The 17,178-nt window shown below is 42.9% G+C and overlaps 1 protein-coding gene across 2 annotated transcripts in view; it reads left to right on the top strand.

The window, feature by feature from the left end:
• The window catches only part of kif21b (kinesin family member 21B), a 68,983-nt gene that overhangs the window by 17,169 nt on the left and 34,636 nt on the right, over positions 1-17,178 (top strand). For both annotated transcript variants that reach the window (XM_061727694.1, XM_061727695.1), the window contains exons 2-7: positions 13,806-14,028; positions 14,263-14,445; positions 15,229-15,378; positions 16,287-16,421; positions 16,715-16,894; positions 17,050-17,165. In XM_061727694.1, coding sequence (XP_061583678.1) covers positions 13,806-14,028; positions 14,263-14,445; positions 15,229-15,378; positions 16,287-16,421; positions 16,715-16,894; positions 17,050-17,165 — 987 coding nt within the window. The remainder of the gene's footprint in view (positions 1-13,805; positions 14,029-14,262; positions 14,446-15,228; positions 15,379-16,286; positions 16,422-16,714; positions 16,895-17,049; positions 17,166-17,178) is intronic.

The following is a 17,178-nucleotide window of genomic DNA, read 5'->3' as shown; positions in this document are numbered from 1 at the left end:
AGGTTTGTCAAAAATTAGTTGTCAAAATAAGGAGTTTTTGCTTCATTAGTTGGAAGAAATTCTCCTGTTTGTTAGTTCAAGTCGATACCAACGTTGATGTCGACTTACTTTCCTCTTGAAAATGAGGTTTCTGTGGGTCACGGTGTCCACGGACTGGATTTTCATTTACATGGCTTTTCCCTCAAATAATATACACAATGGATTTACAAAGACCACAGAGGTGTAGTCAAATATGGAGGCCCAAAACTGACATAATTAAAAAAATAAAAGCAGAAATATATATATTTTGTTCTTCTGTGCTGTTTTGTCAAGAAAATATATTTTTTGTTTTTCCTTTTCCTTATACATGTACATGCATTCCTTGTTTTTACATTCCTCGTCTCCTCTTTTTACTTTACCTTCTGCGTTTCTGCCTCATTATACAAATGAGGAGGGCTGCCCTTCTTTGTCCAGCTCCCCTACTATTGGTCAATAATGGGAAGGATCCTGCTTCTTCCTGTTTCTTGACAAAAACGCAAAATGCAAAAGGAAGGCTATATATATATATATATATATATATATATATATATATATATATATATATATATATATATATATATATATATATATATATATACACACACAGTATTTCTGCTTTTATTTTTAATCATGTCAGTTTTGGTTCTCCATAGTCAATGTCATCAGTAGAACAAAACAGTGGACTGGATTATCATTAATATAGAGATTCTCTCATTGAAGAAGTGGCATGGAGTGCCACACCCCAGCTTGCAATTTTCCCCTGTAGCAATTTGAAACAACTAAAAAAATGGGTTGATGAAGCTGAACATTCAGCTTTATGGCCCATTAGTGGCTCATGGGACCCTATGCAGATGCGTAGTTTGCAATACAGCAAGAAACGGCTCTGGTTTTTAGAAATCCACATTTTCATCCTGGTCACCACCTGACGGGAAAAGAGACGCTTTAGTCTCTTTCTTTTAATTTAACCTTTTGCCCCTATTTGATTTCTGTTTTGGGTGTAATTTCCAGTAAAACATCTTAGTTTGCCAGCAGGCCAGCAAGAAAACACAAGACAATTGGTTGTACTTCCTCATTTCTGAGGAAGTATCTCTCTCTTTTTTTTCTTCTGCATAGAACCTCTTTGAGAGTTTCTGGATAGTTATCTTTACCTCATTGCCATGATAACCTGTTTTGTGCACGCTCACGCTGCGAGGAGAGCCCAGCTGGGTGTGTAAAATCAGTGAGAACATTTAGCCAGTGGACATTTAGGTCAGGTGGGTGTGTTGCAGCTGAAACACACAAATGTGTGTAATATTGGAGATTACAGAGACTTTTTTTGTTTTGAATTCACACTTCATTTCTGTTTCATGTAGACTTTTTATGGATGTGTTTTTTATAGGGACATGTGGCCACCATAGTCACAGCTTTGTTCTGTCCATCGTAATCATGGCCCTCCCTTGATGGAGAGGTCACCACAGCTGAGCTTTGCAGCCCCCAAAAACAGATTTTGGCAAGGTGATTCACCCAGGCTGCCCTTCCTGACACAACCTCGCAAGCACAGGCAGAACGAGCAACCGTCACACAGCCGGAATCAAGCTGGTGACCTTCTGACTGCCAACCACCGGGCCGCCAGAGCAGCCTGGGGAAAAAAAAAGAAGAAGAATAAATTAAAATTGAAATCAAACGGTTACATTTTAATTTTCCGTGTGTGTATGCAGAAAGAAACTTGCAGCTTTGTCAGGCGGTGTAATCCTTATCTTAACTCTGACCATGACGAGGCAGAAGGGTATGGTTCAACAAACGGGACAGAAGCAGATGGAGACGCTGTGCTCCTGTTTATGTAATCTGTGTAATCTCTCAGAAAAAGAAAGACATCATTACTTTGTAAACAACACTAGATGCTTGAGTTTGGTATGTTTGTTTTTTTAGGACAGAAATATAGTGTCCTAAACTATTAAAGGATTATCTTATCTTATCTTATCTTAGTGGATCTGTCTCTGTACGCCGCGTTTTTTGGTGAAAGAGAAGTTACATTTCAGGAACTTTGTCATTTCATCATCAAATGTGATGACGTCTATTGTTTTGTTTGTTTCATGTCATCTGATTTTGTAAATTTTGATTTGTACATCTGATTTTGTACATTACTGTCTTTGTTCTTTTGGTGATCTCTCATGCTTTTGCTTTGCTGCAAAACATTTTTACTGGAAGGTAACTACTGGCTGTGTCCTAGCGGTATAACATATGATAGCAGTGGCGATAAGATGACACTATTTACTGAAGAAAAACTAAGCCCACATTTGAAAGCAGTGTGTTTTTGAGTGTACGATATGGTTTCTCCTGGTTGGGTTGTGGATCTGATCCATTAAACTGTTTTGGTGCAGTCCTGGTGTCCTTGTACTGTTCTTTAGTTGCACCTCCCTCTGGAGCACCGGTCACCAGAGTGAAGTACAACTGAAGAACACTGGAGGAAAGTTTGTTTTTCTTTTTCCTGTTTTTAGGCCGGAGTATTGCTTTTTCAAGAGACAGAATAAAAGCAAATATTGATTAATGTGCATGCCCAGGAGAATTTAGGAATTGGACTTCTCTCAAATTGTTAATTAAAACTGCAGTTAAAACTGCTTTTGTCTAGAATTTAGTGCAAAATTGATTGTCTTTTATTTAACACATCTCCCTCTTATACAAACTTTAGCTCTTTTATTCCTTGTTTTTGATACATTTTAATGAGTAAGCTGAAAGTTATGAATTTCCTTCCATGAATTTTATTCATCAAGGAAAATGAGGAGAGGCAGAGTTATTTCAGGACAGAATAAGTTGGAAAAGATTAGCAGGATGCCAAGAGAGATGAAGAAAGTAAGCAGGAGTACAAAGCCATGTGACGCAAGGCAAACTAAAGTATTATGACGAGTTGTATGAGAGGCTGAACACAAAGGACCAGAGGATTTGTACCGGTTTGAGAGGCACAGATTGAGAGGAGAAGGATGTGCTGAAGGTTTTGGTGATTAAGGATAGGATGGAAATGTGTTAATGAGGAGAGTATAAGGGAAAAAATTGAAATAATACTTTATAAAACAGGTGAACGAAGAAAATGAGAGCGAAAGGTGAAAGGTGAAGAACCTGTAAACAAAAAAGTGACATGGCATTGGTAAGTTTAAAGTGAGATCAGCTTTGAAGATAATAAGGAATGGAAAGGCAGTTGGATGACATATCCGTGGTAGTATGGAAGCATCTAGGAGAGGAAGGGGTGATGTATTTAACAAGCTTGTTGTTGAACAAGACAGTAGTGAGACCAGCCCTACACTTTGCCTTGGAAACAGCCGCACTGACTAGGAGATGGGAAGCAGAGTAGGAGCTGGTAAAGTTGAAGATGTTAAAGTTTTCTTTGGGAGTGATGAGGATGGATATAATCAAGAACATTAGAGGAGCAACCAGCGTCAGATGTCTTGGAGACGCAGAAAGAGAGGCTAGACAGAAGTTGTTTGGATACATAAAGAAGAGTGATGGTGAATCCATTAGTAGAAAGATGCTGCAGTTGGAACGTTCAGGCAGGAGAAGAAAGGGAAGACCAAAGAGGAGATTTGCATTTGGTGAAAGATGATACCCAGTTGGCTGTTGTGACAGAAGAAGATGCAAAAGTTGAGAGGAAGATGGATAAAGGGGATTCTGATGCAACACAAGGAAAGTTTACTTCTATAGAACAATTCAACAGGGTGATTCACAGTGCTTTATAAAGACATTGAAAAGCAGGATTAAAAGTTTGAACAAAAAATGATAATAATGATGGTGATCATGATGATGATAAGATAAATAGATAAAATAAAATAAAACATGCCGTAATTTACAGAATTTAAAATAATCACTTAAAAGCGAATGAGATGCAGGAAATAAAGGTTGCAGTGCATTGTGGGAGAAATGCAGAAGTAAATAAAAATGTTTTCAACCTTCATTTAAAGCAACTGAGAGCAGCCCTGATGCATAATGGGAGTTTGCTCCACAGGTGAGGAGCATCAAAGCTGAAAGCTGCCTCGCCGTGTTTGGTTCTAACTCTGGGTACAGAAAGTAGGTGTGACGCTGACGACCTGAGGGTTCTGGTTGGTTCATAATGGACCAGGAGATCACAGATGTATTTTGGTCCGAGATCATTCAGACATTTGTAAACCAACAGCAACATTTTTAAATCTATTCTGTGACGGACAAAAAGCCAGTGTAAAAATCTAAGAACCGGAGTTATATGAAGTGAACCCAAAGGGAAAAAGCCGAAAAATGATGATTCATCAGATTCATTTATTCAACAAGAATGAAGCCCTTCAAAGTTCATACCAAGACATGCACAGTCAGCCCATACTGTTAATTGATTGCCAGTATTTAGGAATCAAGTTATGCATCTGTCCATTTCTTTTAGCTCTGCTGGACTCCAGCTTCTGAGGGAAGTGTGTGGCTCTCTATAATCTGCAGTTTCATTAGTCACAGTCTTTTCACTGAAAACAACTGTCTATGTGATTAGAAGCGGAAGACAAAACCAAAACAGCTGAGTCTTGGCATATGAACCAAACACTAAGCTGGAAGATGGTATAAGGCTCACCGGACCTGGAGGATCTGCAGTGCCATTTCACTACGACCACCCTCTCCACATCGTGCGCGTCCTTGTAACAGTCCTTCAGAGGATTTGTCGCATTAAATGCTGTTGGGTCGTGCGAGTCAGTTGCTTGTATGCAGACTCACTGACACATCGACACGTTTGTGCTTGAATGCATTAATTTGTGCCATCAACACTGACACGTGTGCGATTCCCAGCTGCTGTGTTCGGTTGGAGGAAAGGGAAATAATTTGAAGTTGCTCATCATTGATCAAACTGTGTATTATTGATCTAGCTGTGTACAGGTCAGTGTAGCCTTGGGCAGAATAGAAGGACTTAAATCAGCACAAAATCAATCCTAATCCGTTGCCCTTCAACACGTAATGCACTGTGGAAGCTGCGTTTTCTGTGTCCTATCGCTGCTCTGCGTCTGTCCTGTGCAGACAGTTCACCCATTGAGCTTTCATTCTTTACCTGTCAGCTTTGAGTTTCCTGGATGACAAACTGACTGAGTTATCTTTCAACGGTTACTTGATGTGCGTGCGTGATGAGAGGAGGGGTTATGGCTGTGTGTTTGCATTTAAAACAGTCGTTAAGGAACAGACACAAAGCGTTCGTTATGTGTTTTTCCACGAACAGGTCGACATCTGATCGGCAGAGGTAAAGAGAGCCAAGGCGTGAGAGGAAGTGAGGGAGAGTCCACATTAGTTACCGCTCTCTTGTTATCAGGAGGAAAAGGAAAGTGGAGCAGGCCCATCCACTGCATCTGTTATCAACGCTCCTTTTCCTAGTCGTCTGTTTAAGTTGGCAGCAAACTGAAAGACGGCTCAAAAACTGAAGGACATGTGAGGACGGGCAGGCGTGAATAAGATGTGATGGTTTGCAGTGGAGGGATGGAGAAAGAGGGATTATATTAAATTGAGATTGAGAATTTGAAGATGAAATAGACTATGTTTAAGAAATGCAGTGTGTCTAATGATGAGTGCCGTCCTGCGCTGGCTCAAGCCTGACGGGAGACCACAGAGCTCTAAAACCCTCACAGCTCTACTGAATACAATCAACTGTGTGTGTGTGTGTGTATGTGGGTGGGTGTGCGCTAAGTCTTTACTGAAGTGTTTACATTAGGGAAATGAACTCTGGCTATCACAATCCTCTCTCTGAAGGTTGATTGAGCATAAACGCCCACACACACACACAAAGAGGCATTACTGGAAGTCTCTCATCATCGGCAGTGACCACAATGGGCTGGTTTATTGTTTTTCCCTCTTTGTTGGTCGTAGATTTGGCATTTGGTTCAAGTGGTTTTATTTTCACAAGTGTAATTAGACAATAGGTCAACAGTTGTTTTTGTGCTGAAGATTATTCAGAAAAGTGGACCAAATGGGCTACTGGCATTTTCAGTCTGCAAATTTGAGCATCATCACAACAGTTATATCATGCTGGTGTGGAAAGCAACATGTGCTCAGATGCGCAGTCATCTGGCGGCAAATGCAGTAGAGGAAAGCTGTCAAACCTTTTTTTTTCTTCCCAATGTACAGTACACTCACTGGCCACTTTATTCGGTACACCTGTCCAACTGCTCGTTAACGCAAGTTTCTAATCAGCCAATCACATGGCAGCAACTCCATGCATTTAGGCATGTAGACATGGTCAAGATGATCTGCTGCAGTTCAAATCAGCATCAGAATGGGGAAGAGAAGTGATTTAAGTGACTTTGAACGTGGCATGGTTGGTCTGAGTATTTCAGAAACAGCTGATCTATTGGGATTTTCATGTACAACCATCTATAGGGTTTACAGAGAACGGTCCCAAAAAGAGAAAATATCCAGTGAGCAGCAGGTCTGTGGGTGCAAATGCTTTGTTGATGCCAGATGTCAGAGGAGGATGGCCAGACTGGTTCGAGCTGTTAGGAAGGCAACAGTAACTCAAATAACCAATAGTTACAACTGCACAAGAGCATCTCTGAACGCACAACACGTCGAACCTTGAAGTGGATGATCTACAGCAGCAGAGGGCCACACCAGGTGCCACTCCTGTCATCATGGAACAGGAAACTGAGGCTATAGTTCGCATAGGCTCACCAAAACTGGACAACAGGAAAAACGTTGCCTGGTCTGAGTCTCGTCTGCTGCCACATTCGGATGGTACGGTCAGAATTTGGCGTCAACAACATGAAAGCATGGATCCATCCTGCCTTTTATCGGTTCAGGCTGGTGGTGTTGGTGTAATGATGTGGGGGATATTTTCCTGGCAGACTTTGGGCCCATTAGTACCAACTGAGCATCGTGTCAACGCCACAGCCTACCTGAGTATTTTTGCTGACCATGTCCATCCCTTTATGACCACAGTGTCTTTTGATGGATACTTCCAGCAGGAGAACGCACCATGTCATAAAGCGCAAATCATCCCAGACTGGTTTCTTGAACATGAAAATGACTTCACCACTCAAACGGCCTCCACAGTCACCAGATCTCAATCCAATAGAGCACCTTTGGGATGTGGTGGAAAGAGAGATTCCCATCATGGATGTGCAGCCGACATCTGCAGCAACTGCGTGATGCTATCATGTCAATATGGACCAAACTCTCTGAGGAATGTTTCCAGTACCTTGTTGAATCTATGCAACGAAGGATTAACGCAGTTATGAAGGCAAAAGGGAGATGCACAAAATGTTGGGCCTCCATCAGCAGGACAAAAATAATTATAATTTATTATTATTATTATTATTATTATTACTATTATTATTATAATAATAATAATTATTACTATTATTGTTAGTATACTATATTATGGGATGCCTGGGTCTGGGGCCCTCCGTTGTCGGGCCGGCGCGGGTGTCGCCCTGTTGGGGGGTTCCCTCTCCCCGGGCCCGTCTCCGGTCCCCCCGCTGCCCACGTGGCGGCGCTCCTTTGGTCCTGGAGGGCCGCTTTTGTGGGGGCGGGTGCGCCTGCCCGCGTTGGCGGCCGGGGCGGCTCTGTCTCTCCGGGCAGGCTGGCCTCTCGCTGGGTGGGGGTCGTTGGCCTGGGGGGTGAGGGCCTCCTGGCCGCATGTCCGGCCCGGGCCGGGTGGTCGGGGTTTGCCTGGATCCCGGTCCGCCGCCGTGGGTTCCCTGGCTGCCTCTTCCTGTGGTCGTGGGGGCCCCGCCCGCGGGTCCCCTCGGCCACTGCTGGCGGTGGGTTTCCTCCCGCCCTCTTCTCGCCCTCTGTGGGGTTTCTGGTGGCCTGGGTTCCGGGTTCTTCCTTGTCGGCCTCTGGTCTCGCGGGTGGCGGGGTTGCTCCCCCCCTCCCCCACTATAGATACAGTTCAGGTGGAGCTTTGATAGGATTATTACGCACGCAGGCACGCACACACACACACACACACACACGCACACGCACACGCGCACACACATCTGCTCACTCACCTACATACTCACTCCGCAGTTTTGGGGGACAGATAGCAGGTAGCCTAGCTGTGATTGGGTCCCGGGGACCTGGGATAGTTGCTGCTTGTGTCTCTGCCTGTTCTCGTGTCTTTGTTTTTTCTCTTGCAGATTTCCAGGGTTCGTGTGCTCATTGTGCGTTTCCATGTGTTTTTCGCGTCTTGGACTAGCAGCGGATCCCCCGTGCGTGCGTGCGTGTGTGTATATGTATATATATATGTACAGTGTATATGTATATATATATATATATATATATATATATATATATATATATATATATATATATATATGCGCTTTAGGTTCTTACCAACATCGTATTAACCATTAATATATATGCAGACAAGGAAAAACAAAAGAAATGAAGGCAATAGGGGTCCTACTAGCAAGGTGTACCTAATAAAGTGGCCGGTGAGTGTAGTAAAAGTAATCTTTTTATCTTCATGTTTACCCCACATTTCACACATCATGTGAGGCTTAGCAGAAAATGTGTTTACTGTTGTAAGACAAGCAGCCAGAGGAGAACAGAAGAAAAGTACATAATCACGATTTTGTTTTTAACTCCACTATTGGGAAGATGATGTGTATATGAATAATTTAGAGTGATGATTTACTCAGTCCCTGGTGCTTTTTCCCCTCTCTGAAGACGTGTTTTCTCATATTAGCTGTTGTATGATCTGCAGCAGCATCTCCATGGGATTCGTCTGGATGTCCGTGTGATGACTTGCTATTAACTGTCCCCCGATCACTTCTTTCTTTCTTTCTTTCTTTCTTTCTTTCTTTCTTTCTTTCTTTCTTTCTTTCTTTCTTTCTTTCTTTCTTTCTTTCTTTCTTTCTTTCTTTCTTTCTTTCTTTCTTTCTTTCTTTCTTTCTTTCTTTCTTTCTTTCTTTCTTTCTTTCTTTCTTTCTTTCTTTCTTTCTTTCTTTCTTTCTTTCTTTCTTTCTTTCTTTCTTTCTTTCTTTCTTTCTTTCTTTCTTTCTTTCTTTCACATCTCAGTTGTGAAAAACTAATATTCAGTTGTGTAGCACTTTGAAGGCTCACAAAAGCTATATGTATTATAATCTCTCTTGTTTGCCACCTGTGATGGTTGCTGTTGTGTCTGCATCATTTTCATTTCAGCTTTTTGACTCTTGGGAAATATCTCACATTTCAATGTTACAAAGGTCTGGTGGCTGACTGCCTTCGCCGTGCTTTAGATAAATTCACATCAGGGCTTTTTTTAAGCTTTCCAAGTATATTTTATTTAGACCGTGTGTGTGTGAGAGCATCTTTGATGCCGGGGTCTGACCAGTACTTGGAGCTTTGATAATCATAGCAGTAAGTGTTTCAGAGCTGGTGGATGAGTTTCTGATATTGTGTTTGGCAGAGTTGGATGAGGCATCCATCCATCCACCTTCACATTGATCAACACAGGATGAGCACAGTTTAAATATGGTCATTGGGGTGAGGGTGTGTGCTCTGAGTTACCTTGTTTACCCCCCCCCCTGGGGTATTTGAACTTTTTCTTATTTGAACACAAACATGACAAGCGAAAGATGCGGTCATTTGCCGCATAAGGGAAATAAAATCTGTGTCTCTTGACGCCTTTTTCATTCAGACATTTGATCGTGGCGCTGTGGGCTATTTTTAGCATCTGATGCGCTTTATTGAATCTGCCATCTGAATCTGGATCTTTGTGCGTGCATGTGTCTGCTTGTGTGAGATGCTTGCTCTTTCAATCAATGCTATAGATCCCACCCTTTCTGGGTGCAGCTGGCTTAAATGCTCATCCAGCTGAGCCATGGCGCGTGTGTGTGTGTGTGTGTGTATATGTGTGTGTGTGTGTGTGTGTGTGTGTGTGTGTGTGTGTGTGTGTGTGTGTGTGTATTGATTGATTATTGAAAGCTGTCATTTCTTCTCCCGGTGGAGCCTCTGACAAGATCCTATTGTCATCTTTTAATGGAAAGGAAAGCATTAAATTGCAATAAAGAATCTTAAACACTGACCTATAAATGCTGCTAGAATAGCGTATAAACAGAATAATCTCCAGTGCTTTTACTATACAGCTGCAGCACGCACGCATACGCACGTGCACAGTCCTGCAAGTCCATTGTACAGAGACAATGCGCTTCCCTTCTGCAGTATCCACTTTATGTTAATAATTGGCTTGAAGAGCACTTTTGGATGCATTAACTCCTGTGTCAAGGTCACATCCGGCAATAAAAGGAGCTTCTGCGTCTGCGAGCTGCATTCAGAGTCGCACTCTTTGTAATGAGGTTGGCTGGGTGAGTGCGCTGGTGCTGAATCGCACCGTTCAAGTGTTTTTAATTCCTTCCTGGAAGACTCTCTTCGGCGAACCCTCGAGCTCTGAAGGAGGGCAAGGAAGATGTGTGTGTTTCTGTGGTGCCACAAAGATGTGCGGCAAAGGGATTAACGGAGTGTGTGTTAGTGGTGGGTGTGGTACTTAATACATGCTTGAGAGGAAACATGTGTGAACTAAAGATGGTACAGTAGGTTGTTTCTAAACTGCACATGTCTGTGTGGATGTATTTGGGGTTTGCCCCCCCCCTCCCCTGTGGCTTTATGCAGCATGTGTGTATTTCTTTGTGCTGCATCCTACAGGGGGTCTGTAGTGTTTTCCTGCTGTGCAGGAGAATAATGATTTGCATCCCCTCGACTGAACCGGGGGGGTTTATAGCACGTGGAGGGTTGGACCCGATGCCTTGATAAACGCTGGCTCATGGCTTTTTTTTTTTTAATCCTGTAAGTGATTACCTCCCCACTGTGTTGACGCTTGTCTGAAAGCCCTGTTCACACTCTGACGGACCTTCTTCTGTTCTAATTAAATTATGCGAGGGCAACATTTCTATACTCTCTGTTTAATCACCGCTGCAGCACAAGCATGAAACGAGAGAGGCACTTCGTCAGCTACATCTTAATTAATCAGCCCTCTTTCCAGTGAGGAGTTTAAACTCTTTAAAATTATCTGACACTCAATTTTTTTTGTTAACAAGTTCAAAAAATGTTCCGAAGCAGAGGCTCCTTCTTTTCTTACTCATCTTATGTGGAATTTTTTTATTTTCTTTTTTACAACTGGGATGTCAGGTGAAAGCAATTAACTTCAGTGAGCTACCAGTCAGGATGGAAAACCCAGCAGAACCCAGAGTCCCGAGAAAAAGAAGGATTAACAGCCGCTCTATTAATGACTTATGAGCCCGTCTTCCCGTCAGCAGACCACCAGGAAGTTGGTTTTTCTCAGAGGTGTCCGTTTTATGCCTCATTATTACACGTTCCCTGAAATAGCCATGGTAGTCTGCTGGTGGGGATTCCTCTTTATATTTACACAATTAAGTTCTGTCAAGGTCTTTTGTGTGTCGAGATTTTGTACAGGTTTAAACTTTGCTCTCACAGTTCAGTTTCTTTTTAAAATATGTACTTTAACTTATTTTTCAACAAATAATGCTTAAGGAGAAAGATGATGTAAATTTTGCTGAAGTAAATGCATGAGGTTACGATATAGTTATTACATAATACAGTTTGTCCCGTGGAGCGGCTCTGATTCAGCAGATGTCTGCAGCACATGTGTCATCACAGCCAAGCGGACAGCAGTGTCGAGTCAGAACTGTTGTCATAAGCCGGTAACTATTTTGTGAAATAGTTTAAGGTGGGTGTTGTGAGCTTCTCGACTCCACCTCTTTCATTTGCAGGATTGTGCATCATTTGAGATCTGTCCTGCAGCTTCAAGCTACCGTGTAAATGTAAATTTGTACACAAAGTACTCTCAATAACTCCTGAAGCTTATTATGAACACTTGAGAGCAGAGAGCAGAGAGCATGCAGCCTGAGTGCTCACAGCAGCACACACCCACCACACCAAACAGATAAAATACCCATAGTTTTTTTATTACTACTTTATTTTCACTGTCCAGTAGTTACATTACCTCATCCGGAGTTTGTCCACTTATACATCGGTGCAGATCTTTCTATTATGCACAGTTTTGTTGGAGTCATGTGTTGAAACCCTCCAGATTGTTAAAACGTCACCACAGACATGTAACAGCCAGCCATCTGCTCCAACTCGCTGCATAATTCCTCCGTCACGCATGAAAGGACACGTCCATTTCTGTTGATGTTTTTTTTTTTATTAAGGTTTTTGCGACGTCGATGTTAAGAGCTTCCACTTGTGTATGGGCGACTTTTCACACGTATTAGAAACGGTGTTGCTTCTAATGCTGCATTCATGGACAAACAGGGAAAAGGGAAATTCTTATTTTCAACAACAATGAATGCGGTAAACCTCAGATGACTTTGTCAAGATATAAAACATTTAATAAAGTACTGTTGGAGCATTTTTAGCTAATTAATTTATTCAGCTTATATAACTGAGGATGAGAAGTTTCAGTTTACAACATCTAGTAACTAAAATTGAGTTGTGATTTAGATGGAAGAGTTGGATTTCCAGTCTGTGATGTAACCTCACCCTCCAAATCTGAACAGTACACCGAAAAACCGCTGCAAACAAAGTGACAGGGTTGTCACGTCAGACACCCAAATCCAGTATTTCCTCCCAAGCGCAGATTTATTATATTTATTTTCCTGTTACATTTACATACACTTTCCTCAATGAGTGAAATGATGAGTTCCAGCAAGATTATGGTGAATATTGTTATTTCTAAATTGATTTAACGATGACAGTAGTTTGTTATTGTCACAATACCATAACAAGAACACAGTGATGCTAAAATGTGTTTACGTATTACACATATGTTTTAGTTCAGACCTCCCTTCCTTAATCTTCATCTTTGCTTAAAGGGGACCTATTATGGATCTAATACCTATTTTAAACAGGTCTTGAATGTCTTAAAAACAAGCTTTTGATTTTTTTTTTGCTAAATAAATTAGAAATTCAGCCTCTAAACCGTGTCTTTATCATCCATTGCATGCATTGGTCTCCCAGTTTTTATCTTTTTGGTCTCCCAGTTTTTATTTGTTTATTATGCTTATTTTTCAATCACAATGTCAAAGCACCTTGTATTTCATGTACTTGGACGAAAGGTGCTATATAAATAAAATTTGATTGATTGATTGATTGATCCCATTCTCTAACCTCATTATCTATGCGGAATTCTGAGTGGGCGGGGCTATGATAATGAGGCACTGTGCTGATTGGCTGCTTGAATGACGCGTAGAAAAAGGCGGAAGCTCCGGCCGGCGGAGTTAGTTGTTGTTCTGGCCAGAGTTAGTTGTGGGCGTGGTTTCACGCATCGGAGGCCAACCTATGTAAATCGCTCGTCGTTACGTAACGACGGGAGCAGAATCTGAACGGCTCGTAGATCCACATCACACTGGATGGCTCATCCGGGCGGCTGTAAAGACACTGCAGAATTTGGTTGCTTTCCTCCTTCTCTGAGTTGGCAGGCTGAGGGGAGACCACTTTATATATGTTAAAACAAGAGAAAACGTGTTTTTCATAATAGGTCTCCTTTACGTCTGAAGTGTCCCAGCTTCCTTATCAAGGATCTAGTGTAACACACCTGGATCTGTTCTGTCCACCACATTCAGCTCTATTCACAACAAATACAATTCATTCCACAAAAGCTGGTATATGTTCTTAATTAGATTGAGTTTCGACTTCGATACGAAGTTAATGTGCTCTTAAGATCCTTGTTGAAATCTCGTCTCCTTCTGATAGCTTTATCTGCTGGATCCAATAAAACACTTGTGTCTCGTTTGTGATTAGTGGCCTGAGTTTGCATGAAGGTGCCGGCTTTCCTGCTCCACAACATATCGTCACTTCTTCATTCACTGATTGCGTTTTTTCATGTGCCTCCGTCTTAGGATTCGTCCTCAAATGGCCAAAGAGAAGATCGAGGGCTGCCACGTCTGCACACTGGTCACACCTGGAGAACCGCAGGTCCTCCTGGGAAAGGACAAGGCGTTCACCTACGACTTTGTGTTTGATATAGAGTCGGAGCAGCAGCACATCTACCAGTCCTGCGTGTACAAGCTCATCGAAGGCTGCTTAGAGGGCTACAACGCCACCGTGTTTGCTTATGGTCAGGTATGACGCCTTTTCTCATTATTGTAAGTCATTTGTTTTTCAGATGCTTAAGATTACCATGTAAATTAGCACGATAATGGTGGGAAAAAAGTAAGTCAGTGTTGCTATCGCCTCAAAATAAAGAAAGTACTCCGGGCATGCATTTATCGGATATGCCGACGCAGCCATCGGACAGCTTTGTTCATGAATATGAGAAGATGTTGGGTCTGTAAGTGTTCACGAACCGTGTTCCAGACGGGCTCGGGGAAGACCTACACCATGGGGACCGGCTTCGATGTGAACCTGGCCGTGCAGGAGCAAGGCATCATCCCGCGGGCGGTTCACCAGCTGTTTGAGGGGATCCAGAGCCGGAGGGAGCGAGCCCAGGAGGCCGGCAATCAGCCGCCCGAGTTTAAAGTCAGCGCCCAGTTCCTGGAGGTGGGTGACCATCGCACAATCTGACTCAGTCTAGAAATGTAAAGGATGTTGGAGTGATAATGTTGCTCGCCTGTGTGTGTGTGTGTGTGTGTGTTTGCGTCCTGGATTTTGGTTCATGTTAACTCCAACCAGATGGGACAAAATGGGGGAGATGACGGGATCAGCCTCCACTTCCACAAACAGGAAGTGACAGCTTGAAGACAGATGGGGTGGGATGTCTGCTTGGGCTTTGTTGGTGCTGATTAATGTTTGCCATTACCTCTGACATTATTGCTCATCACTCTGGGCCACAAGATGGATACGAGCAGGGAATCGAGGAGAGGAGGGATGCTGGTGCAGGAAAAATTAGATATACGACTACTAATCATCTCCTCTGGGAGTATCTGGGAGGCAAATCTTTAGGTTGCATGTGGGAGTACATATGTGTTTGTATGACCTGATTACTTTAATAATCTTGTAGGGATAGATTAAAAAAAAAAGTAAAATTAAGTAATTAATAGCTTTTATTCATCGGTTTTGTTCTTTTCTGTCTTGTTCTAAGTTATTAGTGTGTTTTTCTTCGTTTTTTTTCAGGTCAAAAGGTTATCTTTGATGGTAAACAGACGTGTGTGTGTGCGTGCGTGTGTGTGTGCGTGAACAGCTGAGCTCTCAGTTGACCTCTATGACCTCTGACCTTTGCCGGTTTCAGAGAGGCCGTTAGTTTGACTGCTGTTGCTGCAGAGCTGTGTTTCAACAAAATAAGATGATGTCACTGTAGTAATTAATGAAGTTACTCTGTTGTAGTTGTACAATGAGGAGATCCTGGACCTGTTTGACGGAGGCAGAGACCCCGAGATTCGCAGCCGGAAGTCTAACATTAAGATCCACGAGGACGCCAGTGGCAGCATCTATACCACGGGAGTCACTTCCAGACTGGTGCACTCTGAAGAGGAGGTGGGTTTGTGTTAGTGTGAAGGCTTTTTATAGCCAGCCAAGAGTGTTTCAGCTCTTTTTGGGGAGTCTTTCACCCACTCTTCCAGCAAAAGGTTCTGGCTCTGTGGGGCAGCGTCTCATGCTTCTGCTTTGAGGTCGAACCGCTGAGATTCAGAGATGCCTCCAGCTTTTATCCATCGATGTGTTTCATTGTGGATATTGAGGCATATTAAGTGTCATTATTCTGCAGAAGCTATTCTCAGATTTGTTGCAGTTTAACTGTACCGTTCCTCCGTTTGGAAACCTTGTTCACCTTGCTGCAGGCTACAACTCCAGCTTTTCTGTGTGGAGTTTGCATGTTCTCCCCGTGTTCCCTTGGGTAGCTAATGTGAGCTACTCTCACAAAAACATGCAGCAGTCCTGGGCTATACATGCCCCCTCTGGCCAACCAGGGCGCCAGATGGGGTGGGGAGGATCTGGCCGGAATAACGTGATCCTTCCACGCACTACTCCCGGCCAGAGAAGCCCCACCCTGTCTGGTGAAAAGATGCGGCCTGCTCACTCCTCAGGTTAAGGAGGAGACCTGAGCTCAGTGCAGGGTTGGTAGAGGGAGCAATGCCCAGGACTGTCACTTAGGTAGGAGCACTGGGTGATGAAAATGGGAACAAAATCGGGGATAAAAATATTTAAAAAAAGAAAAAAGAAAGAAAGTCAATTCTAGGAGTTTAAAGTGAAGACACATGAAGACAGTGAAGTACCGGTACACCAGGAAGGTTTGTGAGTGTGATCATCGATATAAAAATTGCTTGCGACTTGTTTTTGTTTCCCAGACTGCTCTTTGGGAGAATATTTGAGTTTTTTGTCTTTTACTCTTCATTGAGAATGAATGTAAGCACCTGTCTTTGTTTTTGTGTACATCCGTCCTGCAGCTGCTGCAGTGCCTGAAGCTGGGCGCTCTTTCCCGCACCACAGCCAGCACGCAGATGAATGCCCAGAGCTCCCGCTCGCACGCCATCTTCACCATCCATCTTTGTCAAATGAGAGTCTGCCAACAGCTGCAAATGGTGAGGCTTTATAGTGGACAATTGGGGTGCTTGAAAGATGAGAGGATATTACAATGATTAAAAAATAATAACATGATGACAGGAAGCTCCGGATCGTGTCTCCCCTTTAATTTTTATGCCCCTTCCATGTCAGCTGTTAGTAAGATGGATTAATAAAAAAAAAAAAAATGCATGTATTTGGGGGAAAAATATAAATAGATGATGAATGAATGCTGATGAATGAATTAAGTGCTTATTTAGATATTGCATTGTGCAAGATGATTAAATAATTGCCAGTAACTGCCATCCCCCAGAATGGAGGCGGGGAGAGCGGAGAGGTGAACGGTGTGGACTCTGGTCCCATCACTCAGCCAGAATATGAGACGCTGATGGCCAAGTTTCACTTCGTGGACCTGGCTGGCTCTGAGAGACTGAAACGCACAGGGGCCACGGGGGAAAGGGCCCGGGAGGGAATCTCCATCAACTGTGGACTGGTGAGTCGGGCAGGAAATGATGATGTGTCCGCAGCAAAAATAGCATATATATATATGCTTTAGGTTCTTACCAACATGGTATTAACCATTAATATATATGCAGACAAGGTAAAAAAAAAAAAAAAATGACGTTTGCGTTGTCCTGTTTGTGTTAGCTGGCTCTGGGAAACGTGATCAGCGCTTTAGGTGATCAGAGCAAGAAAGGAGGACACGTCCCATACCGGGACTCCAAACTCACGCGACTGTTACAAGACTCACTGGGAGGCAACAGGTACACCAGCAGA

This window comes from Cololabis saira, chromosome 8 (genome assembly GCF_033807715.1).
Source record: "Cololabis saira isolate AMF1-May2022 chromosome 8, fColSai1.1, whole genome shotgun sequence".
Lineage (NCBI taxonomy): Eukaryota > Metazoa > Chordata > Actinopteri > Beloniformes > Belonidae > Cololabis > Cololabis saira.
The sequence above is the reverse complement of the archived record's forward strand: the minus strand, read 5'-3'. Positions and strand labels throughout refer to the sequence as shown.